Here is a 27,786-nt window from a genome sequence, read left to right as displayed (position 1 = left end):
AGGCAGGTGAGAGAGTCAATTTCTAGGCTCTGCCCCCTTCTGATGTCTATGTCAGAAACTTTCTTTATCTTTTTTATACTTTAATAAAACCTTATTACATAAAAGCTCTGAGCAATCAATCCTCGTCTCTGCTCCCGGATTGATTTTCTTCCCCTCTGGAGGCCAAGAATCCTGGCGTCTTTCGTGGTTCAGCAACAACCTTTCACAGGAAAACATAGGAAGCTCATCGTTTTCTCTGCAACAGTCACTCTGCACAGCTATCTGGAGCTAGTTCTGAGTTCAGCTGTGCCTCATCTCACTTCTTAGGAGAAGGAATAACAGCTGCCCGGTGCACGCTGGTCTGCAGGGCCAGCGACTACATCTAGAGTGAAGAGTTGGGAAGACAGCACCATCTCCCCGTCTGGCCATGTTACTGGTCCCCAGCCTCCTTCCAACTTGAAACTGCTAGGTGGGCAGACCTGACTGATGTTCTTTGAAATGGATGTGGCCCTTGCCCTGGTGTCTATCAATCACTGAGGCATGTGCTCTCACTGGGAAGTGAGTTGATCCAACTGCCCACTGAAAAATGGCCAAAAGGAGGCTCAGAGCCATAGGTACTCAATAGATACACATGCTCCTGGAGATCATGAAGTAGATTGGATAATTCTTATTGAAGAGCCACTTTTCCCTTTGGCCCTGGAAGAAGCCAAGCAAGCCCTTTCCTGCACATGGTGGAGAAAAGCCTCCTCCTTGGGTGGGGCCTCTGCTGGGAAGAGGTGGAGTGATGAGAAAGAAGGGGCTTTAAAGAGGATGGAGAAGAGCAGGAAACCGCAGACACACCTTTTCAGGCTGCCAAGCGCTGGCCGTCCAAAGCTTGGTCTTTTTCCCAGCACAGTGGATTTGGACTCCAACGGCCTAGGAGCAAGTCTCACCCCCTCCATTGCCAGCAAGTTGTCTCAAGGCCTGAGCCTCCATGTGCTGTGGGCAGAATGAGGGCCCGGGCAGGCTGCTCATCGTCGTCCCCAGCGGCACCAGTGCCAGCATGTAAGTGGTGCTCAAGAAAGGTTTTGGAAGGGAAGCGGGGAGGTCCCACCACCATGCTTCCCAGGAATCAGCTCTCTTCCTGTAGGTCTCTTCTAAACAGTTTTCCCCCTGACTGCTGAGTGCTTAACACCCCTGGCCAAACACAGAACAGAGCTGAGCACGTAGCCTGGCTCTAAAACAATGGTAGATGAGGTTCCCATTTTAATGGGATCATTAAGAGGAGTGTATCCCTTTCTTCTTTCCTTCCCTTTATTTATTATTCTGCAAATGGCAAAACATTTCAGAGTTCCAGCCCCACACAGCAGTACTGAGTAACCTGAGTTCACACTTCAGGGCATCTCCTTCAGTTCCCAGCACCCTTCTGCTCCACTCCTGGGCAAGACACCTGGCATGACAAGAGGTGGTCAGGCTCACCTAAGCCTTTTTGTGCACAGCCTCCACCTCGGGAGATATTTGGACTAAAATCCAATAGATGATTTCCCTGAATATATCAAGAGTAGAGCATTTTTTTGTTGCTCTTGCCCAAAAACAATGTTTACATTTGCCCAAGGTGGCAGCCCCAGCAGGTAGAGGGGTCCATCCTTCCCCAAGGTGAGGGAAACCAGGCCCATCTCCTGGCTCCCAGGCTGGAGGCGAAGGAACAGCAGCTGCCTGGGACTCAGCTCTCTGCCCTAGCTAGCCTCTTCATCATCTTCTTTTTTTTCCATAGAGCTTTTTGGTTTTGGCTGAGCTGGGTCTTCATTGCTCCAGGCAGACTTCTCTCTAGTTGTGGCAAGCAGGGGCTATTCTCTAGTTGTGGTACCAAGGCTTCTCATTGGAGTGACTTCTTTTGTTGCAACCTGAAGAAGGGAATGGCTACCCATCCCAGTATTCTTGCTTGGAGAATCCCATGGACAGAGGAGCCTGGCAGGCTACAGTCCAGAGGGTCACAAAGAGTCAGATATGACTAAGCACGCATACCCCAGTGTAATTGAATAAATAGTACTCATTGTATTAATTGGGACAATTCATTTAACTCCTTTCATTCTTAATGTTTTCATAACAGTTTCCAATACTCATCCATCTATCGTGGACTTACTTTGCCAGGAACTTTGCTAGAAAATGTGTACATACTTATGATCCCATCTGATGCTTTCAACAATAGTGTTGAGTAACTATTACTACCTCCATTTCACAGCGAAAGAAACAGACTCAGAGAGGGTGACTAACCTGCCCAAGGCCAAACAGCTAGTAGGTGAAGACAGATTCTAACACTGACTTCACATTCCAGGTCCTTAAACCCATCCTCCATCCCTAGCCTCATCTCATCCCTCAAATATGGGTTTGAATCAAATTAAATCTACTGTTACTGATTTTCTTGAGCTAACAAGCATTTAGTACAGGAAAAACTGCTTGCTGTATGCAAATTGTGAAAGGAGTATGACAAGGCTGAATATTGTCACCCTGCTTATTTAACTTATCTGCAGAGTACATCATGCAAAATGTCAGGCTGGATGAATCACAACCCCACAAGACTGCCAGGAGAAATATCAACAACCTCAGGTATGTAGATGATACTACTCTAATGGCAGAAAGTAAAGAGGAACTAAAGAGCCTCTTGAAGACGGTGAAAGAGGAAAGAGAAAGAGCTGGCTCAAAACTCAACATTCAAAAAACGAAGATTCACGGCATCCAGTCCCATCACTTCACAGCAAAATAGAAGGGGAAAAGTGGAAGGAGGGACAGATTTTATTGTCTTGGGCTCCAAAATCACTGCAGATGGTGACTGCAGCCATGAAATTAAAAGACGCTTGCTCCTTGGAAGGAAAACTATGACAAACCTAGATAGTGTATTAAAAAGCAGAGACATTACTTTGTTAACAAAGGTTCATATAGTCAAAGCTATGATTTTTCCAGTGGTCGTGTATGGATGTGAGCATTGGGCCAAAAAGAAGGCTGAGTGACAAAGAATTGATGCTTTCAAACTGTGGTGCTGAAGAAGACTCTTGGAGGCCCTTAGAGAGCAAGGAGATCAAGCCAGTCAATCCTAAAGGAAATCAGTCCTGAGTATTCACTGGGAAAGACTGATGCTGAAGCTGAGGCTCCAATGCTTTGGCCCCCCGATATAAAGAGCCAACTCTTTGAGAAAGACTGTGATGCTGGGAAAGATTGAAGGCAGCAGAGGATAAGATGGTTAGATAGCATCACTGATGCAATGGACATGAATTTGAACAAACTCTGGGCAATAGTGAAGGACAGGGAAGCCTGATGTGCCACACTCCATGGGGTTGCAGAGAGTCAGACACAGCTTAGCAACTGAACAACAGCAACAAAGCATGGTCCTAGATGCCTGGGGCAAACACACCAGGACGCATGGGACATAACCCCCACAGACCATGGTGCCCATAGCCTGGGGTGTAGAGAGACAAGTACACAAAGGGGAAAAGTACAGAGCAGCTGGCGTTAAATATGGAGCAAATGGAAATACTCAGGTTCACCGTTCAAACCTGAAACAATAGTATTATCACTCTGTGGGGAATAGATCCCCACTCTATGCAGCAAGTCATGCCTCGTCACTGCAGTGAGCAGACCATCGTCAGGAAATCCTGGAGAGCACAGGGTCCTGACTGTGGGTGGAGGGAGGCCCTCGGGTCCAGCTGCTGGTGTCGCCGCTGTGCAGAGGTGGCCCTGGCTGGGTGCTGGCTCACAGACCACCAGCTGCACTCCTAACAGAGGGCATCAGCATACCATCCTCTGCATACCTGTTTTCACCCACCTGCATCCTGGGCGGGGAGTGGAGGAGGAGCTCCATCACAGGGGCACCGACCCGACCCCCCTCCATGCGGCCAGCCTCAGGGCTGGCCAGAGAGCAGCTGCTGTGTGGGCAGCACCCCGCCCTTCCCAAGCTGTACCCTTGAAACGTAAGGACGTGCTTGGCCAGACATGCCTGGACTCAGCAGCCTCATTTTTGGTGGCTGGAAAGAGTTCATAAAGTCCTTGCCCAGAATAATTTTCCCCACAGCACTGCTGGAAAATCTGCCTCCATTCTCATTTTTCTGTACAGAATGGCAGGGAAGACTGTGAAAATGCTGATAGAATCCAGGCAGCTTACTCACTGGCACCCACTCCCCACCAAGCAAGCACAGCTTATCTGAAGGTAATGGAATATGGATCAGACTCATAAAGGAGTGGAAAAGGTCAGGCCAAGAGAGACACAGTCCCAGGCCCTGTCAACTTCACAACTCTTATCTTTGGCAAAGCACCATTCTAAATGAGGTACTTAAGGATAAGCCACCAGGGCATGGATAAATGCAACACAAAATGGTCCTGTGGTCCTGACCACATGAAGGCATGTGAAGCGTCAGAGAGAAGCTTCTGTCAGAGTTCACCGTAGCTGTCTCGTGGAGAAATTACAGTTCCTGGCTCTGTATCAGCTGGGGTCTGCAGCGGGCAAGGGTCTTGGGAAATGGGGCCTATGGGTCAGTGATTCTGTCAAGTCCTGTCCTGCCTCTGCCTGGTGCTCAGGGGCTGGCTCACCACACAATCTTTCTTCATCAACCTCCACCCCCTCTCCAGAGGACCAGCCTCATTCCCAGGCTCATCTTAACGCTTTTTGTCATCTCGCCTTACTTCTTACCACTTTTCCTAACCCTTGTTGATAACTCATTAGACAATGTGATTGAAAGCACTTTGTAAATTAAAAAACGTCCTACAAAATCAATATTAAATGTTCAGCTGTGCAGGATCACAGTCATGTCTCAGGGCTCCCAGCCTCTTCATTAGGTCAGGCAGAGCCTGGAAACGAATTAGTCCTGGAAAAGGAATTGCTGAGACAAGAGGAAGGGAGATGAAAGATGGTAAGCTACTTCCTATTTAACCACCCCACGGGTCCCAGTGCAGGAGCACAGGTTTAAGGCTAAAGTCATTCAGAGATGACAAAGTCAGGGACACAGTGCTGCTGTGGACTGCTAACACAGCTTCCAGACTTCTCTTGGGTTTGGCCCAGCCATCCAAAGACCTCTTTGCTTGTGATGACTATATTTCACGTTTCATGTGCGTTTAGTCTCTAAGTCATGTCTGACTCTTTTGCAACCCCATGGACTGTAGCCCGCCAGGCTCCTCTGTCCATGGAATTTTCCAGGCAAGAACACTGGAGTGCATTGCCATTTTCTTCCCCAGGAGGATCTTCCCGACCCAGGGATTGAACCTACATCTCCTGCATTGGCAGGTTCGTTACTGCTGAGCCACCGCAGAAAAAAGACAGATAATAATCTTTAAGTAGAGGCATCCTCAAGTGTGGATCAGGTTACACAATGTTAATCATGTTGTTACATGGATATTTACTATCTATATCCCATGTGCCTAATATACAGGCCAATTTCAACCAGGTACAAACATACCAGCTTCAACAGCACTTGCAGACTTTGAGATCAGACTGACACAGGTTTGAGCCTCAGCTCTGCCATTTCCAGCTGTGAGATCATAGGCTTGTTGTTCATTCTTTCCCAGACTCAGTTTTCATGTCTATAAAATAGGGACAAGAACCTCATGTGAGGACAATCAGTAAAGAACTACAATACAACATCAAATGCTTCACAATAGAACATACGTAAATATTAGTTTCATCTTTCTCTGCCCCCCTCATGGAAAATTAGTCTCCTCTCAATTCAGTTCAGTCACTCAGTCGCATCCAACTCTTTGCGACTCTTGCTGCATGTACTGCAGCACGCCAGGCCTCCCTGTCCATCACCAACTCCCAGAACTTACTCAAACTCATGTCCATTGAGTCGGTGATACCATCCAACCATCTCATCCTCTGTCACCCCATTCCCCTCCTGCCTTCAATCTTTCCCAGCATCAGGGTCTTTTCCAGTGAATCAGTTCTTTGCATCAGGTGGCCAAAGTATTGGAGCTTCAGCTTCAGCATCAGTCCTTCCAATGAATATTCAGGGTTGATTTCCTTTAGGATTGACTGGCTTGATCTCCTTGCAGTCCAAGGGACTCTCAAGAGTTTTCTCCAACACCACAGTTCAAAAGCATCAATTCTTCGGTGCTCAGCTTTCTTTATAGTCCAACTCTCACATCCATACATGACTACTGAAAAAACCATAGCTTTGATTAGACAGACCTTTGCAACAAAGTAATGTCTTTGTCGGCAAAGTAAAGTCTCCTCCGCTGCTGCTGCTGCTGCTGCTTCTAAGTCGCTTCAGTTGTGTCCGACTCTGTGCGACCCCATAGATGACAGCCCACCAGGCTCCGCCGTCCCTGGGATTCTCCAGACAAGAACACTGGAGTGGGTTGCCATTTCCTTCTCCAATGCGTGAAAGTGAAAAGTGAAAGTGAAGTCGCTCAGTCGTGTCCGACCCTCAGCGATCCCATGGACTGCAGCCTTCCAGGCTCCTCCATCCATGGGATTTTCCAGGCTTAAATTTAAATATTTTATCATCTTACTAATTTTACATTCTTTGCAAGTATGAAACAATGGGATAACTTATATGTTATGTGTAAAGCAGTGTGAGTTTTTTAGGGAATGAAACTCACTCCATGGAGTATTACAAAGAGGGACAACCATTTTCTTAACAGGAAAGTTCGGTGCTACCAGCCCTAGGAAGGCCTTTCCTGCTTCAGTGAGCTTATCCCAGAAAAGCAGCTGAATTAAGGGCCAGAAATATGCAACCTATATAAATACTTGCAGTGTTGCAAAACCCAGGTTAGTAAGAGGCTGTGTTGGCCTCCCCCAATTTCTGCCTTACTGACCTTGAACTTGCCTATAAAAGGCCTAACGTTGTTGAGGGGAAGTATTTGCATCTTGGCGCTGAATAAAAGTACTTTCTTCTAACGAGGGGCTTCTCAGAGCCCTATTGCAAAGGTCGGGGATGGCCCTTCCTGGGGACTCTTCCACTTTCTTGGTCTGGGCTGCAAGTATATTTCCTGCCAGCCCTCTTCTAACCAATGATTCATAACTTTTTTGCTTCCATGAAGCCCCCAGGCTTAGTAAAGCAGCTCTGTTCCTTATAAATAGAATCTCACAAAGTCCCATTTGTGAGCCTGCTGGCTAGGCCAGGTCCCCACTGGCCTCTTGATGATTAGGATACCTGGTATGCAGGCTGGTCTTACTAACTGGGTTTCCCTTGGCCCATTTGGAGGAGGGTTTTTAAACCCGGGTAGTTATCTTCTGTCGGAGAGTCCTATTTTCATGCTATTTATTTTGCTCTCTCTCTGCCCATTCCCACCACCATATCTGATAACTCAGCTCTCAGAGCTAAGAGTATATGCCATGTTGAGCACAACATCACAACATCCAGCTGGGCTCTGGCAACCCCTGGAATTCTCCTTCACCATTTTGAGACAAAAATTGAATCAGCACAAATCCCTTGTTTTTGAGAAAGGAGAAAGGCTGTGTACAATGACCACAAAATCAACAGCAGAGGCAACAACATCTCCATCTAGCAGGGTCTCCTCTGGGACAGGAGCTACGTGAGGAGCAAAGCAGCTGCATTTTCCAAATGCTCTGTCTGGTGGCTGTTTCAGGAGTCTTCTCCTCCAGCTGTGGTCTCGTCTTCTCTCCTGTCCTCCAAGGACTGCTTCAGCTGTATAGCTCTCGCAGCTGCCCTGCTAGGCCAAGCCAAGTTCACTGAGGGCGTTGTTCCAACCCTCAACTCAGAAAACATCCCATTTCCAGTGTATGGGGCTGTCTTAGGAATGAATGCAACTAGAAACCAATCAAGCAGCATTAGGTTATGCAGCGTCCCCCTAATTCAACTTCAGAAAGCTTGAAACCCAGATGCTGAGAGGGTTTGGAAGCTGTGACCTCTCCAATGCAATAGGCACACCCAGCACCCTGGTCTTGCTGCATCAACACCTTTCTCAGTAAAAGGAGCCAGGGCTTCAAAGAGAAGTGGCTGATACCAGGGCTGGGGCAGGAAAGGCACAAGAGAAGCCTGGAACATCTTGTGCCAAAAAGCAAGGAAGGCCTCAGGAAGGACACATTTTTGTTGTTAGTCACTCAGTCATGTCAGACTCTGCAGTTCCATGGACTGTAGCCCGCCAGGCTCCTCCGTCCATGGGATTTTCCAGGCAAGAATACCAGAGTGGGTAGCCATTCCCTTCTCTGGGGGAGATCCCAACCCAGGGATCGAACACAGGTCTCCTGCATCACAGGCAGATTCTCACTGTCTGAGCCACCAGGGAAGGACAGGGATGTGTCAAAAAACATAGACACTGGCTTGAAGAGGCTACCCCTCGCAAATCTGCAGTAGTCTCACATTGAAATAAAAAATGGTAATAACAGATTATAATCCACTGAATAAAATAATAATCCATGAGTCCATACTGACAATATCTAGACTGACCAATAGACAGACAGAGAGTTGAGAAGAGCAAACACTACTGTAGAATGCCGGCTAATACATGTAGAAGGAAAGATCGAATTAGATTTATAAAAATGTTTATTATTATAAAAAAAAGTTGCAGGCAGGAGTCATCAGTGAATGTTAAACCTAGAGGCTGAAAGTTTGATGAGCACCAAGATATGTACAGTCTCATATTAGTCCCCCACAAAATGCTTACTATAAAGGGAGAAATAATAGCTTTACAGTGGATAAAACTGGCAGATACTACGTTAATCAATGGTCAACACTGACACCACCAACACCGGAACAAATGGCTATCTGTGCCTCCTGCTGGGGTGCCCTGAGTAGGAAACATCACTTCAGTGGCACTTATGCCAAAAATCCATAATCTGATTCTAACGATGACAAGATATCACACAAAGTCAAGCTGAAGGGTATTCTATAAAATACTAACCTATGGTATTAAAAACTGTCACTGTTACAAAAGACCTAAATTAATTAGTTAATTAAACTAAAAGGATGAGCAGTTTTTCCAGATTAATGGAGATCAAGGAGACATGACAAGTGAATGCAATGTCTGTATGATCTTGGATTGGATTTCAGGGGGGAGAACTGCTATCAGTTTCATTGAGAAAAATCTGAAAAACGTGTGTTTGAGATAATAATTGTTAAACGTCCTGATTTTGACCACTATATGGTGGTTATGTAAGTGAATGTCCTTGTATTTAGGAAATACACACTGAAATGTGAAGTATTTAGGAGGAAAATGACTCTTGAGAGTGCCTTGGACTATTCCTGATCAAACCAATCAGTCCTAAAGGAAATCAACTCTGAATAGTCATTGGAAGAACTGATGCTGAAGCTGAAGCTCGAGTACTCTGGCCATCTGATTCGAAGAACCTACTCATTGGAAAAGAACCTGATGCTGGGAAAGATTGAGGGCAAGAAGAGAAGGGGGCAACAGAGGATGAGATGGATGGATGGCATCACCAACTCAATGGACATGAGTTTGAGCAAACTCTAGGAGACAGTGAAAGACAGGAAAGCCTGGTGTGGTGCAGTCCATGGGGCCACAAAGAGTTAGACATGACTTAGTGACTCAACAACAACAAAGAGAAAAATGACATGATGTATGCAGCTTACTTTAAACCAGTTCAGAAATGAGATGATGGATGGATGGATGGGTAGAGACAGAAAGATGATAGATAGGTAGAGAGAAAGAGAGAGAGAGAGATGTAGGAAATGCTATAGCAAATGTCGCAAAATTAACATTTGGTTAATCTTGGTGATGGTATGAAACTCTTTGTACTATTCTTTCTTAACAAAATTTCTGTTGTGTGAAATTATTTTTAAAAGAATAGTTTTAGAAAAAAACAAAGCAGTTTCGCAGTTTCCTAAAAACCTAAACATGTATTAATACTTACCATCGACTGCCCTGTGCTTAGTCACTTAGTCATGTCTGACTTTGTGCAATACCATAGACTGTAGCCCACCAGGCTCCTCTGTCCATGGGGATTCTCCAGGCAAGAATACTGGAACAGGTTGCCATGCCCTCCTCCAGCGGACCTTCCTAACCTAGGGATCAAACCTAGGTCTCCTGCATTTCAGGTGGATTCTTTATCATATGAGCCACCAGGGAAGCCCAAGGATACGGCAGCATATTCTTTCTCCAGGGAGTCTTCCCAACCCAAGAATTGAACCAGGGTCTCCTGCATGCAGGCAGATTCCTTACCAGGTGACCTACCAGGGAAGCCTTGCCAAATGCTTACCACGTGACCCAGCAATTGAACTCTCGGGTATTTATTCCAGAGAAGGATTTTTGTCTGTTCTCAAAAGGCCTGTACACGGATGTTCACAGAAGCTTTGCGTATAATATCAAAAAAACCGGAAACAATCAAAACATCCTTCAATAGGTAAATAATGAAAGAAGCTGATACATTTACATCATGGGCTACAACTGAGCAATGCAGAGGAACAAACTGTTGATACACACAACAGTTTGAATGGATCTCAAGGAAATCTGGCTGAATGCAAAAAGTCAACCTCAAAAGTTCACACTGCGTGGTTTCTGCAGTATATAGCACTACTGAAATGACAAAATTGCAGAGATGAAGGAAAAATTAGTAGTTGGCAGAGGTTTGGGATAAAAGGAAGGAGGGAAGTGACCGTGAGTATAAAAGGAAGACACAGGGGATCCGTACCATGGAACAAGTCTGTATCTTGACTGTGATGGCGAACGTGCAAATCTGCACACATAAAACTACACAGAGCTACACACACAAGTGCTTGTGAAACCAGGGAAACCTGAAGAAGCTCTGTGGGTGGTACCAGGGTATTTCCTGGTTTTGCTCTTGCACTGTGGTTAAACAAGGTGTTACCTCTGGAGGAAACTGGGTGGAAGGTGTGCAGTCCACCTCTTTGTAATTCCCTGTGAGTCTATAATTATTTTAAAATAAACAGTTCAAACAAAGAAGACAGCAAGCCCCTGACAGAGCCTGTATGGGCTTCCCTGCTGGTACTGACATGACCTTGGTGCCCAAGAGATGTCCCCTGAGGGAGGGAGGTCTGGCCTGGGTGCTGTCCTCTCTTCTCACTTTATCTGGCAGCCCCACAGCTTTGCATGAAGTTTCAACCCCCCTCCCCATGTAACTTATCACTGGGGAACAGATGATGGAAGCACAGGGCAGAGACCCAGAGAAATCTGGGTGTGACCTTTAACAATGCTGGAGCTCACGATGGATTAAGGGCTTTGAAGTCACGCTGCTTGGGTTCAAACCCCAATCTGTCACTTACTGTCGATATGACCTCAGATAAGATGCTTACCCTTTTGTGCCTCTGTCTTTTTATCTATGAAGTGGGAGTGACGATAGTCCCCAGTCTTAGGTGTACAATGTATAGCATACTGTGTTTGTACCTATAAAGCTTAGAACAGTACCAGACATCTAAAAAGAGTTAATAAATGTTGGTTTTTATTTATAATACTAATAAAACAATTGTTTACTGTTATTATATCTCTCTATAGGTTTTATATATATATATATATATATATTTTTTTTTTTTTTTTTTTTTTTTTGGCTGTGCCAGGTCTCAATTGTGGAATGTGGGATCTTTAGTCACGGCATGTAGGATCTAGTTCACTGACCAGGGATCAAACCCAGGCGCCCTGCATTAGGAGCTCAGAGTCTTAGCCATTGGACCACCAAGGAAGTCCCTCTCTATAGGTTTTATCATTCCTCTTTTACGATGAAGAAGCTGAGACTTAACAAAACTACTTAACTAGTGTGGATCAACTAGTGACAGAGCTGAGATCCAAATCCAGAGCCTCCAAAAGAAAGTGAAACTCACTCAATCATGTCTTTCTCTTGGTGACCCCATGGACTACATAGTCCATGGAATTCTCCAGGCCAGAATACTGGAGTGGATGGCCATTCCTTTCTCCAGGGGATCTTCCTAACCCAGGAATCAAACCCAGGTCTCCCACATTGCAGGTCGATTCTTTACCAGCTGAGCCACCAGGGAAGCCCAGAGCCTCCAAATGTATGCCTTTTCCCATGTGCATGTCTGAGCCAGTGTGTATGGAAACCTTACCAGAAAGATGAGGAGAGGGAAAATTCAGAAAGAACAGGAAAGGAGAAAGAATAGATTACATTCTAGAGAGAAAGATGAAAGAACATCTCAACTGACTTAGGACTATGAAGGAAATTCATGTTCTCACTTATTATGGTTTCCTAAGTTGGAAGCCTCTCGGGTTGGTGAATTCAGTGGTTCAGCAATGTCATGGGTCACATGAGTGTCAATCTTTTGACTCTGTGTTGTCAATTCAAAATTCAGTCAAACTACAAAAATCAGAAATGCTTGTCCTTTGCAGTAAATGAATTATGGAGACTGTGAAATTCCATGCTAGGGCCTTAAGTAGGTTTTCAGATCACTTGTGAACACCAAAGGAGCAGCAACTCTTCAGAAGCTCAGCTTGATACATTTTTTTTTTCTTAAAGGGCTTGCTAATGATTTGTCTAAGGTCTGAGGAATATATGTATATAGCATGTCAGTTAAAAAAAAAACTTTCAAGATAATCTTTCACCTATTAAATATCATTTTGTCGTGGATTTCTTTTAAAGAGGAAAACGGAGTTAAAAACTTACAGAATAAATATTTTAATAGCTTTTTTATCCTGTCCTCTCTATTTGCATATAACATGTATCAGCAGAAAAACAGTAAAAGCAAAATGGGTATCTTTACCTTTACATACAGTCCAGCGATACCAGCATGGCTGTTGCTATCATTTTGAATAGGTGATGCTTAGCTCCTTCTTTCCCTGATGAGAAAACCTCCACTGCATGATCTGGTTCTGCTATTCCAACAGGCATTCACAATAGGAGAGAAAAGATTTATTAAAATACCTCTACAGATTGAACATCAGCAATTCTACTTGCTTCACTGCCCTCGGATTTTATCTTGAGCTTTGACACTGACACTCTTATAACTAAGTTATAAGCACGCTTACTAGTAGCCCAGCAGGGTCTGATGGTGACCTGACTGTTCTCAGATAGGGACCATTTCAGATGTTTAACCCAAGAACACAACAAGCTCCTTGAAATTGCTTGAAGGCCCCTTTCAACTGAGAAGCCCTTCTCAGTTTAATGCCTTTGCTGGAAGATGGTCATTGGTGTCCAGTTCCTGCTCCTGCTGGGGGAGAACTAAGCAAACTGTGAAATGTCATCACCAAGCTCCCTGAGTGGATTAGCGGCTCCAAAGGAAAACACACAACTCTAAGTCATCCTGTAAAGTGACCCCAAAGCGTGGCTTGTCACACCATCCTGGGCTCGTTTACTCTCTGAAGGGCAGAGGGCGGCCTGATGCACAGCAGGTTCAAGCTCATGGGTAATCCAGAGCATATTTTGCACAATAACTCTGGTTCTAGCCAAGTCATGGTCCCTGCAGGGCCTGCCAGAGCAGAAGCTTACCTGCCCTGGGGTGGGTAGGGGGAACAGGCGATAGGGGCTATTTTTCACCAGGAAGGAGGTCATTGTGTGCCTGGAATGATATCTCTGTGATTCTGCTACTAATTTGGTGCCTGTAACCTTGAAAGGCTGAGTCGTTTCTGAAACACCTCCCCTCCACATATAAAGGGTTGATGCCCTAGGGTTTCAGGACCAGACCGGGGCTGTTGCAAACCCTAGCTGCAATACTCACTCTCCTTGACACCGTATCAAGACAGCAGCAGATTCATCACAAAGGTAAAGGATGTTGAACTTGAATGTACATGGGATGGAAGTTCATCTTATCCTTCTCAGGGGGGAGTGAATGGAGAGCGTTCTTGTAACCCTGTCTTTTTCAGCCACTGGGGTTCATCTTTCCCTCTGAATTCTCACCTTACACCTGTTTGGGAATGGTGGAATTCCACTGCTTAGAAATCTCAACAGGACTTTTCCGTATCTAGTTTATATATTTAAGTAATGCATTCAAAACAGCTCTGTGAGAGAACCAGAAATCCATTACAGTGTTCATTTAACAAGGCTCTGATAAGATGATTGCCTGTAAAAAAAAAAAAAACAAAAACAAAAAACAAAAAACAGTGCATATAGAGGGGGAGATGCTAAACCTCTGAGGAATCAACATCCTTTCAAATAGAGATGCTCAGCTACAGCGGGCTCCTCAGAAGACTGATGCTTAAGAAGATGTACTAAATTCTGGTCTTTGTAATTCTGAAGCTGAGCTTCTTAAACTTTCCTATGTGTGTGAATCATCTAGGGATCAGTTTAAAATGCAGATTTTGATTCAGATTTTGGTCTTGATAAACTCTGCCTTCATAACAACTACTAGGTGATACCAGTGCAGCTGGTCCACGCAGCAACTGAGAAGGTTCTATGGTATTTCAGGGATCGAAAAATAATCTTTAGACTTTTCAATGACTGAATCAAATCAGTGAAAAATCAAAAACAGTTCTGTTCTATTTTTAAATTTTGATTTGTATCTTAACATAAAGCAAAATGACTCTTCTGTGTGTGCTCAGTTCTAAGAATTTATCACATATTCAGCTTGTGGAACTACCACCACAGTTGGGATACAGAACAGTTCCATCACCCCCACCCCTAATTTCTTCATGCTCTGGCTTTGAAGTTATGCTCTCCCCTTATCGCTAACTCCAAGCAATTATTATAGGCTTGTTTTTTCGAGAATGTCGTATCAGTTCATTTGCTCAGTCGTGTCCAACTCTTTGCAACCTCATGAACTGCAGCATGCCAGGCCTCCCTGTCCATCACCAACTCCTGGAGTCCACCCAAACCCATGTGCATTGAGTCGGAGATGCTATCCAACCATCTCATCCTCTGTCATCCCCTTTTCCTCCTGCCCTCAATCTTGCCCAGCATGCGGGTCTTTTCCAATCAGTCAGCTCTTCGCATCAGGTGGCCAAAGTATGGGAGTTTCAGCTTCAACATCAGTCCTTCCAATGAACACCCAGGACTGATCTCCTTTAGAATGGACTGGTTGGATCTCATCGCAATCCAAGTAACTTTCTAGAGTCTTCTCCAACACCACAGTTGAAAAGCATCAATTCTTTGGCACTCAGCTTTCTTTATAGTCCAACTCTCACATCCATTCATGACTACTGGAAAAACCATAGCCTTGACTAGATAGACCTTTGTTGGCAAAGTAATGTCTCTGCTTTTTAATATGGTGTCTAGGTTGGTCATAACTTTTCTTCCAAGGAGTAAGCGTCTTTTAACTTCATGGCTGCAGTCACCATCTGCAGTGATTTTGGAGTTCAGAAAAATAAAGTCAGACACTGTTTCCACTGTTTCCCCATCTATCTCCCATGAAGTGATGGGACCGGATGCCATGATTTTAGTTTTATGAATGTTGAGCTTTAAGCCAACTTTTTCACTCTCCTTTTTAACTTTCATCAAGAGGCTCTTTAGTTCGTCTTCACTTTCTGCCATAAGGGTGGTGTCATCTGCATATCTGAGGTGATTGATATTTCTCCCAGGAATCTTGATTCCAGCTTGTGTTTCTTCCAGTCTGGCGTTTCTCATGATGTACTCTGCATATAAGTTAAATAAGCACGGTGACAATATACAGCCTTGACGTACTCCTTTTCCTATTTGGAACCAGTCTGTTGTTCCATGTTGAGTTCTAACTGTTATTTCTTGACCTGCATACAGATTTCTTAAGAGGCAGGTCAGGTGGTCTGGTATTCCCAGCTCTTTCAGAATTTTCCACAGTTTATTGTGATCCACACAGTCAAAGGCTTTGGCAGTCAATAAAGCAGAAATAGATGTTTTTCTGGAACTCTCTTGCTTTTTCCATGATCCAGCAGATGTTGGCAATTTGATCTCTGGTTCCTCTGCCTTTTCGAAAACCAGCTTGAACATCAGGAAGTTCACGGTTCACGTATTGCTGAAGCCTGGCTTGGAGAATTTTAAGCATTACTTTACTACTGTGTGAGATGAGTCCAATTGTGTGGTAGTTTGAGCATTCTTTGGCATTGCCTTTCTTTGGGATTGGAATGAAAACTGAACTTTTCCAGTCCTGTGGCCACTGCTGAGTTTTCCAAAGTTGCTGGCATATTGAGTGCAGCACTTTCACAGTGTCATCTTTCAGGATTTGAAATAGCTTAACTGGAATTCCATCACCTCCACTAGCTTTGTTCGTAGTGATGATTCCTAAGGCCCACTTGACTTCACATTCCAGGATGTCTGGCTCTAGGTGAGTGATCACACCATTGTGATTATCTGGGTCATGAAGATTTTGTTTGTACAGTTCTTCTGTGTATTCTTGCCACCTCTTCTTAATATCTTCTGCTTCTGTTAGGTCCAGACCATTTCTGTCCTTTATTGAGCCCATCTTTGCATAAAATATTCCTTTGATATCTCTAATTTTCTTGAAGAGAGCTCTAGTCTTTCCCATTCTATTGTTTTCCTCTATTTCTTTGCATTGATTGCTGAGGAAGGCTTTCTTATCTCTCCTTGCTATTCTTTGGAACTCTGCATTCAAATGGGTATATCTTTCCTTTTCCCCTTTGCTTTTTGCTTCCCTTCTTTTCACAGCTATTTGTAAGGCCTCCTCAGATAACCATTTTGCTTTTTTTCCATTTCTTTTTCTTGGGGATGGTCTTGATCCCTGTCTCCTGTACAAGCTCATGAACCTCCATCCATAGTTCATCAGGTACTTTGTCTATCAGATCTAGTCCCTTAAATCTATTTCTCACTTCCACTGTAAGGGATTTGATTTAGGTCATACCTGACTGGTCTAGAGGTTTTCTCTACTTTCTTCAATTTCAGTCTGAATTTGGCAATAAGGAATTCATCATCTGAGCCACAGTCAGCTCCCGGTCTTGTTTTTGCTGACTGTATAGAGCTTCTCCATCTTTGGCTGCAAAGAATATAATCAATCTGATTTCGTTGTCAACCATCTGGTGATGTCCATGTGTAGAGTCTTCTCGTGCATTGTTGGAAAAGGGTGTTTGCTATGACCAGTGTGTTCTCTTGGCAGAACTCTATTAGCCTTTGCCCTGCTTCATTCTGTACTCCAAGGCCAAATTTACCTGTTACTCCAGGTGTTTCTTGACTTCCTACTTTTGCATTTCCGTCCCCTATAATGAAAAGGACATCTTTTTTTGGGTGTTAGTTCTAGAAGGTCTTGTAGGTCTTCATAGAACTGTTCAATTTCAGCTTCTTCAGCGTTACTGGTTGGGGCACAGACTTGGATTACTGTGATATTGAATAGTTTGCCTTGGAAACGAACAGAGATCATTCTGTTGTTTTTGAGATTGCATCCAAGTACTGCATTTTGGACTCTTGTTGACTATGATGGCTACTCCATTTCTTCTAAGGGATTCCTGCCCATAGTAGTAGATATAATGGTCATCTGAGTTAAATTCACCCATTCCAGTCCATCTTAGTTTGCTGAAGTCCTAGAATGTTGATGTTCACTCTTGCCATCTCCTGTTTGACCACTTTCAATTTGCCTTGATTCATGGACCTAACGTTCCAGGTTCCTATGCAATATTGCTCTTTACAGCATCGAACCTTGATTCTATCACCAGTCCCATCCACAACTGGGTGTTGTTTTTGCTTCGGCTCCATCCCTTCATTCTTTCTGTAGTTCTTTCTCCACTGCTCTCCAGTAGCATATTGGGCACCTAATGAGCTGGGGAGTTCCTCTTTCAGTGTTCTATCTTTCTGTTAGCAGCCCGACACGGCACGGCTTAGTTTCACTGAGTTAGACAAGCCTGTGGTCCATGTGATCAGACTGGCTAGTTGTTTGTGATTGTGGTTTCAGTCTGTCTGCCTTCTGATGCCCTCTCTCAGTGCCTACCTCTTACTTAGTTTTCTCATACATGGGGTATCTTTTCACAGCTGGAATCATAAAGGGTATATAGTTTATTGAGACTGGCTTCTTCCACTCAACATGAATGCCTTTGAGGTTCATCCAAGTTATTGAAAATATCAACAGTATTCTTTTTTATTACTGCACAGTATTTCATCCTACAGATGTTCAACAGTTATTCACACATTCAAAGACTGTTGGTTGTCTCCACTTTTTGGCATGAAAAATAGAACTGTGGTTAGGTGTACATACTTTGCTAGCACATTAGTTTGCATTCGTTGTTGTTGGTTAGTGAGTTGCTAAGTCATGTCTGACTTTTTTGCAACCCCATAGACTGTAGCCAGCCAGGCTCCTCTGTCCATGGGATTTCCTAGGCAAGAATATCAGAGTGGGTTGCCTTTTCCTTCTCCAGGGAAGCTTCCCAACCCAGGGATCGAACTTGCTTCTTCTGCATTGGCAGGTGGATTCTTTACCACTGAGTCATTTGGGAAGCTGAGGTTTGCATTTCTCTAGGCTAAATACCTAGGAATGGAATTGCTGGGCCATATGGTGGGAATATGTTTAATTTGACAAGTCATACATCGACAGTTCCAATTTCTCCATACCTCTCCTCTCTAGCACTTGATATTGTCAACATGTAAATTTTTATTTTGGCCATTCTTATAAGGATATAGTGGTATCTCTGCACTTTTTACTTAATTTGTATTTTCCTAGTGGCTAATGATGTTCAACATCTTTTAATGTTTACTTGTTATCTGTTCATTTTCTTCGGTGAAGTGTCTGCTAAAGTGGTTTTCCCATCTTTTACTTGGGTTGCTTGTTTTCATACTGTTGAGTTTTGAGAGTTCTTCATATACTCTGGACACAAATCCTTTGTTATAGACACGATTTGCAAATATTTTTTTCTCAATTTGTATCTCGTCTTTTCATTCTTTTTTGGAGAGCAAAACTTTCTAATTTTGATGAAGCCCAATTTATTGAATTTTTTTTCTTTCATGGAGTGTACTTTTTATGTCATGTCTAAGAATTCTTTACCTAGCCGCAAGTCACACATGCACACACACACACACTCACACACAAAACTAGATTTTCTCTGTAAGAGTTTTATAGTTTTGCATTTTATATTAGGTCTATAATAAGTTAATTTTTATACAGGGTGTGGGCCTTTATTTTTTTTTTTGGCATATTGATATCCTGTTGTTCCAACACTATTTGTCGAGACATGTCTTTGATGTGTTTTTTGTGTTTTTTTTTCTTTTTCTGAAATCACACATCTACATTACCATAGCTTTACAGTAAGACTTAACATTAGGTAGTATAATTTCTTCAACTTTACTCATTTTCAAAAGTGCTTTACTTACTCTAGTCCTTTTGCGTTTCCATGTAAGTTTTAGAATCACTTTGCCTTTACTTATTTTTAAAAATACAGTTTGGATTTTTGCTAGAATTGCAATAAACCTACAGATTTATTTTTGGAGAACTAATATCTCTGCTATGCTATCTTCTAATCCATTAACATGATCTGTCTCTCCATTTATTGAAGTTTTATTTTATTCATTAGCATTTTGCAGTTTTTAGCAACCACATTTTGTACATATTTTGTTAGATTTATATCTAAGTATTTAATTGGGGGGCATTATTGTAAATGGTATCATCTCTTTAATTTCAATTTCCAATTGCCCATTGGTAGTACACACTAATCTGTGTGTATTAAACTGATATCCCGCATCTTTGCTAAACTCACTTACTAGTTTTAGGAATTTTTTTGTGACTTGCCTCATGTACACTTGAAAAGAACCTATATTCTGTCATCATTGGATAGAGATCCAATAAATTACACTTAGATCTAGTTGACAGCTGCTGCTGCTCAGTTTTTTTATATCTGTGATGATTTTCTATCAATTCAGTTCAGTCGCTCAGTTGTGTCCGACTCTTTGCGACCCCATGGACTAGAGCACACCAGGCTTCCCTGTTCATTGCCCAACTCCCAGAGTTTACTCAGACTCATGCCCATTGAGTCAGTAATGTCATCCAGCCATCTCATCCTCCATTGCCCCCTTCTTCTCCTGCCTTCAATCTTGCCCAGCATCAGGGTCTTTTCCAATGAGTCAGCTCTTCACATCAGGAGGCCAAAGCATGGGAGTTTCAGCTTCAACATCAGTCCTTCCAATGAACACCCAGGACTGATCTCCTTTAGGATGGACTGGTTGGATCTCCTTGCAGTCCAAGGGATTCTCAAGAGTCTTCTCCAACATCACAGTTCAAAAGCATCAGTTCTTTGGTGCTCAGCTTTCTTTATAGTCCAAATGTCACATCCATTCATGACTACTGGAAAAATCATAGCTTTGACTAGACAGACCTTTGTTGGCAAAGTAATGTCTCTGCTTTTTAATATGCTGTCTAGGTTGGTCATAACTTTTCTTCCAAGGAGCAAGTATCTTTTAATTTCATGGTTGCAGTCACCATCTACAGTGATTTTGGAGCCCCAAAAAATAAAGTCAGACACTGTTTCCACTGTTTCCCCATCTATTTGCCATGAAGTGATGGGACCAGATGCCATGATCTTAGTTTTCTGAATATTGAGTTTGAAGCCAACTTTTTCACTATCCTCATTCACTTTCATCAAGAGGCTCTTTAGTTCTTCTTTGCTTTCTGCCATAAGAGTGGTGTCATCTGCATATCTGAGGTTGATATTGCTCTCGACAATCTTGATTCCAGCTTGTGCTTCATCCAGCCCACATTTCTCATGATGTATTCTGCATATAAGTTAAATAAGCACAGTGACAATATACAGCCTTGACGTACACCTTTCCTGATTTGAAATCAGTCAGTTGTTCCACATCCAGTTCTAACTGTTGCTTCTTGACCTGCATACAGATTTCTCACGAGGCAGGTCAGGTGCTCTGGTATTCCCAGCTCTTTTAAGAATTTTCCAGTTTGTTGTGATCCACACAGTCAAAGGCTTTGGCATAGTCAATAAAGCACGCTGAGAAGACAGAGAAAAGTAGTGAGCGTCTACTCCACCCAGTGGGACCACAGCTCCTCCTATCAGAGCTGGTGGGTTGTGCATCTCTGCAAGCCCTGCTGCTGGTCCATTCCATTGCTGCTGCCAAGCTCAGCAATGTGTATGTATTGGAATTTCCTTGGTCAGCTGGGACACAGTGAACCACAACTAGCCGAGAGTCATAGGATGCTTATGAAGATAACTCTCACATCCCTCAATTTGGGTTTAATACTCTGAGCAACCAGAGACTTGGGAAGTTAAATGATTGGCACAGCAATTAGCACTCACAATGGGCAAATGTGCCTTTGTCTCAGCTGACTCACTAAGATCAATTGGCCCCCAGGGCAGTACTGATGCCTCACGGATGGTGAAAAATTCAACACACTTTGTTTAACTGAATTCTATGAAGGTGTTACATGCTGCTGTTCTCTTTAAGCATGCATTAATTTTGTGAGGTAAAGTTTATAATTGTCATTGAAGTTATGTCTTTTCTGAGTTGGTGGTGATTGACTGGAAGGAATACTATTGAGTCTCTCAACAGGAATGCTTTGCACTATGTGCTCAGTCGTTCAGTCATGTCTGACTCTTTGCGACCCCAAGAACTGTGGCCTGCCAGGCTCCTCTGTTAGTGGAATTTTCCAGGCAAGAATACTGGAATGGGTTGCCTTATTTCCTCCTCCAGGGGATCTTCCCGACCCAGGGATTGAACCTGTGTCTCTTATGTCTCCTGCATTGGCAGGGAGATTCTTTCCCACTGTGCCACCTGGGAATGCAGGCTGGTGGCTAGTATTGTTGGCACTGTTGAGCAGACACAGATGAATAGTCATTTATTCATTGAGGACAATCTTCCACATTTTCAAAGGACTTTCCTTCTACTGATATCTTCCTTGTCACCTTTCTGCAAGCTAGAGTAGTTGTCCTCATTTCAGAAGCCAGAAAACACAAATGTTCCCGGAAATGTGTATTATCTGTGAGGGAATGGGCTAAATCCTAATAATAAGATGCTGAATCTCCAAGGAGGTTAGAACTGGGGAACTTGGATGAATCTCTAGTCCAAAGATAGAAGACAGTTTTTCTCTATTTATTGAGACATAACTTAAGTGTAATAAAATTCACCTGTTTTAGGTGTACAGTTTGATAAGTTTCAGCATTGTATACAGCTGTGTCACCATGATGAGAAATAAGATATAAAACACTTCCACAACCCGAAAATGTTACCAGGCCACCCACCCCATCTGCTTCTGTCCCTCTGTTTCTGCAGGGCTTTCACCATAGGCCTCTGCAGAGTCCACATCCCACACCATGGGTACTCCTACCCACTCATCCTGCATGTCCCTGCCCTTAGGAATCACCTTGAGGCCCTCAGGCCAGGCCAGGTGACCTTAGGGTGCCCCTCACTGGCCCCACAGACTGACCCTCAATGCCTGAAGCACTGCCACAGGGACCACTGCCACTTCCTGGCCAGACCTTCAGGATAAAGATAACTTGGAGGTGGGGGGCATTTATTCAATTCAACAAATATTTATTGAGCACCAGTACACACTTTAATATATTTAAATAAAACATAGGATAATCTCATTTCCTAAAAGCTCTGGGAGCTTTCTGCAAGGTCAGTTGGATTTCTGCTCTTTTGCCAGGAAATTGTGAGATCACTGAGCATTTCCAGGAGATAAGAAAGTCACTCTCCTCCTTCTTAGGGGACAGTTGGGGGCAGGGGATGGGGCTTGGGCCCTGAGTATGACAGCTGCCCCCTTAACCAGCTATATTACATTGATAAGGTCAGATTGCTACTCAGCTTCCTTACCTGCAAAATAGTGTCTACCCTGAAAGACAGCTGTTGCTGAGACCTACCTAGGCCCAGCCTTCACTACCTTAGCTTCCCTGGAGCCAGCTCTGGACACAGACATGACCAACACACAAGAGGACAGGATCAAAGACTGAGTTCTCACCTTCGCCTGCACATTAGAATCACAGGAGGAACTTTTAAAAATCCTGACACCCATTACATTTTCAAGGCTGATGAAATTAGACTCCTTAAGGAGGAATCCCTGGCATCCATTTTTTGTAAAGCTCCCCAAGTGACTCCAAGTTCAGTGAAGGTCAACAGACACTGATTCAGAAAGAAAAGAGAAGTATAATTATTTCATGTCTATAAAAAGAAAGTTGGGGGGAGGTTATGATGATTACTTATTGCTAATTATTGTCCTATATCCTGTACAATTTGAGGTTTTAGAATAACAAAAGGCTATGTATATTGAGATCAGAACTCATAAACTGCAAAACACTTTTACATTTATGATCAAATTTAATCTTCAGAGAAATTTTAAAGATGAGGAGACTGAGACCTGGAGAATCACTGGCTGACAGAAGGTGCATCAAGTTGATAGGTCTGGAGTAAATGTCTGGTTTCAAACCTGTCTTGCTTCCATCCTGCCCTAGTGTCCTTGCCCATCCCTCTGGGAGAGCTGTGATCCACAACTTTGATTTTCTGTGACAAATCTCTTTAGTAAAGAGCCTGAAAATGTTCCGAGGTGTGCAGCCTGCCTTCTACCTGCTACAGCCATGAGACCTCGAGCAAATTTAATCACTTCTCAAATGTCTCACCTAGAATATGAGGAAGGGGATATTGACTCATGGAGATATGATAACTAAGGGGACCAATAGTATAAAATGCCAATAGCATAAATAGCATAAAATACTTCCTGCTGATAAAAAGCTGAGAAGTCATTCATTTGTGAGGGGGAAGGAAGGACAGAGGTATTTGTCAGATGCTGGAGAAGGGATAGGCTACCCACTCCAGTAGTCTTGGGCTTCCCTTGTAGCTCAGCTGGTATAGAATCCTCCTGCAATGTGGGAGACCTGGGTTTGATCCCTGGGTTGGGAAGATCCCCTGGAGAAGGGAAAGGCTACACACTCCAGTATTCTGGCCTGGATAATTCCATGGACTATATATAGTCTATGGGGTCGCAAAGAGTCAGACTGAGCAACTTTCAGTTCACTTGTGACATGCTTCAGCGGGGAGCTTCTGCAGTCACATCCCTGGATCTGTGTGTCCCTATCACGAGGTTTTGTGCCTGACTGGGGTCTCCCTCAGGAGTTAAACAGCAGGATCTGTACCTTCCAGAGTACAAGGGAGCATGTTCTGTGGGGGTTCAGTCGATATTTTCTTTTTCAGGGGATGAACAATCAGTACGTCCGCCGGGAGGTCTTCTGCCGGAACACCTGTCACGAGCTCAAACGCTTCTGGGAAAGGGAAATTGGCAAACAGACTTACTATCGAGAGTCAGAAGAACATCGCCTGGGAAGAAGTGCACTGAGAAAGTACGTGCCTTATCTACTTGTTTATTATTAATTTTTAAAAATAAAATGACTTTTAGCGTGGTTTTAGGTTCACAGCAAAACTCCATCACACAGCCTCTCCCACCAGCAACATGCCCCACCAGAAGGTACTCTGTTACAATTCATGAACCTACATGGACACATCATAATGACCTTTGCTTCTGTGTGTTTTGAAAGCAAAATTTATTTCCCCAGAAAAATGCCAATCCTAGAGGATGCAATTATTTCAATTTTTGCATGTAGTCCTGCCACCATTTATGGTTATGGGCAGTAATTTAAGAAATTCTTCCAAGTTAACAAGTGTACACAGCTCTCATCTTTATAACCAGAAAAATCTCTCCTCTCTGTCAGCATTTCTAGTGTGTGAGGGTTACACTAAATTTGTGGAGCATGTCAACAGATGTATCCATGAAGAACAATCAAACAAAGGAGACAGTGATCAGCTAATGATCGGTGCTCATTTGGATAATGACACAGGATGTCCTGTGTGGTTCTGGGAGGCTCTTGGCCCTCTGGTATGCAACCCTGTTCTAGCCAAAGAAGTCGAGTGGAGAGCAGTGACTCATGCGAGCAGACCTAGGTTGCTGTCTCTGGAAACAGCGGCCCTTCACCACCCTCACACATACAGCCTCTCGATGACTGCAGGGAGTCACCTACAGGCCACAGGAAAGGACAGGCCAGCTTGTCTGTTCCCTCAGAGGGAACAGTTCAGTTGCTGTCTGTTCACCAAGACCACAGCTAGTGAGTAGCCAGGGGCTGTGGGGCATGTGTATGCTAGCCATTTGTCTCCTCTATTGGCTTTTTAGCTATATCTCTGTGTGTTATTCTAGCGGTTGCTTTAGGATTTATATACTTATTACAGTCTACCTTCAAGTGATACATCATTTCCTGTAGAGGGTAAGAACCTTGCAATCATATGAATACAATTTTATCTCACCTCTGGTTTTTGAAAGATAGCTTTGCTGGGTAAACAATTCTAGATTGGCAGGGCTTTTCCCTCCTCTTAAACTTTAAAGATATTGCACTTTCAAAGGAAATTTTAGAAATTAAGACTAAAATAGTATTCAAATAGAAAGAAAGTGAAGTCGTTCAGTCATGTCCGACTCTTTGTGACCCCATGGACTATAGCCTACCAGACTCCTCTGTCCATGGGATTTTCCAGGCAAAAGTACTGGAGTGGGTTGCCATTTCCTTCTCCAGGGTATCTTCCCAACCCAGGGATCGAACCCGGGTCTCCCACATTGTAGGCAGATGCTTTACCATCCGAGCCACCAGGGCTCAAATAGAAATGAGATTTCAAATACGTATATATTTAAATTTGTAAGCCCTCTGCATACCTTTTAAAGCCCAAACACACAAAAGCACACACAAGCATACTTAAAACACCTTCAGAATAAAAGGGAAAAAAGCTTCCCTGAACCAAAAGTCATGGAGAGGAATGCTCCATTTGTATATTTTGTTTCTATTTTCAGGCTCAGGGAAGAATGGAAGCAGAAAGTGGAAACAAAGCTGAGACTACGCAACAATCCAGATGAGACAGAAAAGCAGGCTAAAGTTGGCCAAGAGCTGCATTGACACAAGAGGATACAAAGCACTGAGGTTATTCTGCCAGGACAAGCCAGTGCAAATTCCTTAGTCCCTTTGCTACACCATACATATCCCATACTATTGTTTCCCCCACCTGTGAGGGGTTTACCTGTGGAGCCTTCTCCAGTGCTGAGTGGGAATTATTAGCCAAGACAGTCCTCTCTTCACGGGAGCCAGAATATTATTCCCAGTACCTCTAAAGATGGAATTATCTAATATCAAAGCTCTATGTAGCTTGCTTTATTTCCATATTATTATCTTCTAATTTTGAAATCCCAATATTGAAATTCTAAGCACACGAGGTGGGGGGTGATGATTTTTACAGTCATACTGGGTTGACCAAAAAGTTCACTCAGGCGTTTTGATAACATCTTAAGGAAAAACTCAAATGAACTTTTGGCCAACCCAAGACTTTAAACATTTGCACAGTACTGTTGCTCTACATCTCTCCTAAGAAACAGATCATGTAATCCTTTCTCTTGTTTTCTTTTAATAAGAGAAATGCACCTATCTGCAGCAATAAAAATGTTGTAAATAGTCATTAGTACAAGGTTCATAAATTAATTGATCTAATATTATGTTTTCATCACATGAATTTAATTGGCTTATTCGAAAACACGTTCACATAGAACCACTCAATAAGATTAGGATAATTTTAATATAACGTGGTTGCCATGCCATTGCTGGCATGTGTGCTCCTTGTTTTGGCCATTCAGGCATGCAGGATCTCAGTTCTCCTGACTAGGATCAAACCCACGCCCCCGACAAGTGAGACGTCTTAATCACTGGACCACTAGGGAAGTCCCGTGTGCTCTTCATTTTCTTGCTTTAAATCTCCGCATGCTGGCAGCTAAGGTGTATCTTGCCACCCCAACAAAGTGTGTCACATAGATTCTGGACTTTGAAATATCATTGTCACTGCCCCGCTATCTCTCAGATCCCCTTACAGGGTTGCTGCTTCTTAGAGTGAAAATTATAACTAGGCCTGGTGCACTTCCCAAACAGGGCAAAGGAGCAGAGAGATAGATGTATGTTGTTAAGTACTTGATGGTTGTAGGTAGCTAGCACCTGCAAAGTCTTACATATTCAAGCAGCAGTGCTACCAGGAGACACAGAGAACAAGGCAAGGCAATTCAGAACAGAGAAAGTGAGCTGTTCCAGTCCTCTAAACGCCCTGATATACCACAAAGTGCTTCCATTAACATCCCCAGAGGGCCCAGATGGGAATCACCATCTCACTGGGAAGCAAGAAGAGTTAGGGGAGCACTTCCTCAGATTCACTTATATGATCCAGGAATCAGGGCTCAGAGCCCTTCTCCTTGTTATGGTCTCTCATTCAACTTGATTCAATTCAATGAATAAACCACGAATCTCAGTTGGGATCGTTGAGAGCATTCTGATGAAAGAGGAATTTTTTTTGGATATAAGAGAGAAAGTGAAAGTGTTGGTCACTTAGTCATGTCTCTTTGTAACTCCATGGACTATAGCCCACCAGGCTCCTCTGTACATGGAATTCTCCAAGCAATAATACTGGAGTGGGTACCATTCCCTTCTCCAGGGGATCTTCCTGACCCAGGAATTGAACCTGGGTCTACTGCCTTGCAGGTACATTCTTTATTGTCTGAGCCACCAGGGAAGCCCCTAAGAGGGAAATAGAAGGTAAAAAGAAGGAGAAGAAAAGACAGAACTTGCAGGCTCTGTCTGAGAGGCTCTTAGAAGCAAAGGCCTACCATCACAAACTGCAAAGTGCTGCTGCTGGAATGTAAATGCAATCAAGTGAGGCAGAAAATGCAGGTGAAAATTTGTTGTGGATTTTCTGACTCATCATATGCTCAGCACTGTGCTATAAATACAGCAGAAAAAAAAAAAAAAACCAGAAGTGATGGCTCTGGAGGCTACAAGTCTAGGGAAGAAGATAGCAGAAAAGCCAAGGTAATAAGTGTGAAAAACTAAATAACACTGGGAGCCACAGTAGCAAAGGTGCCCACCTGATATGGGGACCCATTCTGGCTGAAAGAAGGCTTCTTAAGAACAGACTAGTTAAGCCCAGCTGAGCATGATCCAGTGAAGGCGAAATTCAGGACTCAGGTCTTGGGTGTCTTGAGGGAATACATTTAGCTAAGCTAGAATGGAAGTGAGGAGAAAATATAGCAAGAGCTGAATCTGAAGAAA

General features: G+C 43.5%; 1 protein-coding gene across 1 annotated transcript; it reads left to right on the top strand.

Annotated features, from left to right (window-relative positions):
* Positions 1-952: 952 nt before the first annotated feature.
* FAM240A (family with sequence similarity 240 member A) lies at positions 953-26,151 on the top strand. Its single transcript, XM_069561127.1, has 3 exons — positions 953-1,023; positions 23,845-24,009; positions 25,500-26,151. The coding sequence occupies exons 1-3, from the start codon at positions 953-955 to the stop codon at positions 25,600-25,602; spliced, it is 339 nt and encodes a 112-aa protein (XP_069417228.1). The 3' UTR covers positions 25,603-26,151.
* Positions 26,152-27,786: the final 1,635 nt, after the last annotated feature.

The sequence above is a fragment of the Ovis canadensis genome, chromosome 19, assembly GCF_042477335.2.
Source record: "Ovis canadensis isolate MfBH-ARS-UI-01 breed Bighorn chromosome 19, ARS-UI_OviCan_v2, whole genome shotgun sequence".
Taxonomy (NCBI): Eukaryota; Metazoa; Chordata; class Mammalia; order Artiodactyla; family Bovidae; genus Ovis; species Ovis canadensis.
The sequence above is the reverse complement of the archived record's forward strand: the minus strand, read 5'-3'. Positions and strand labels throughout refer to the sequence as shown.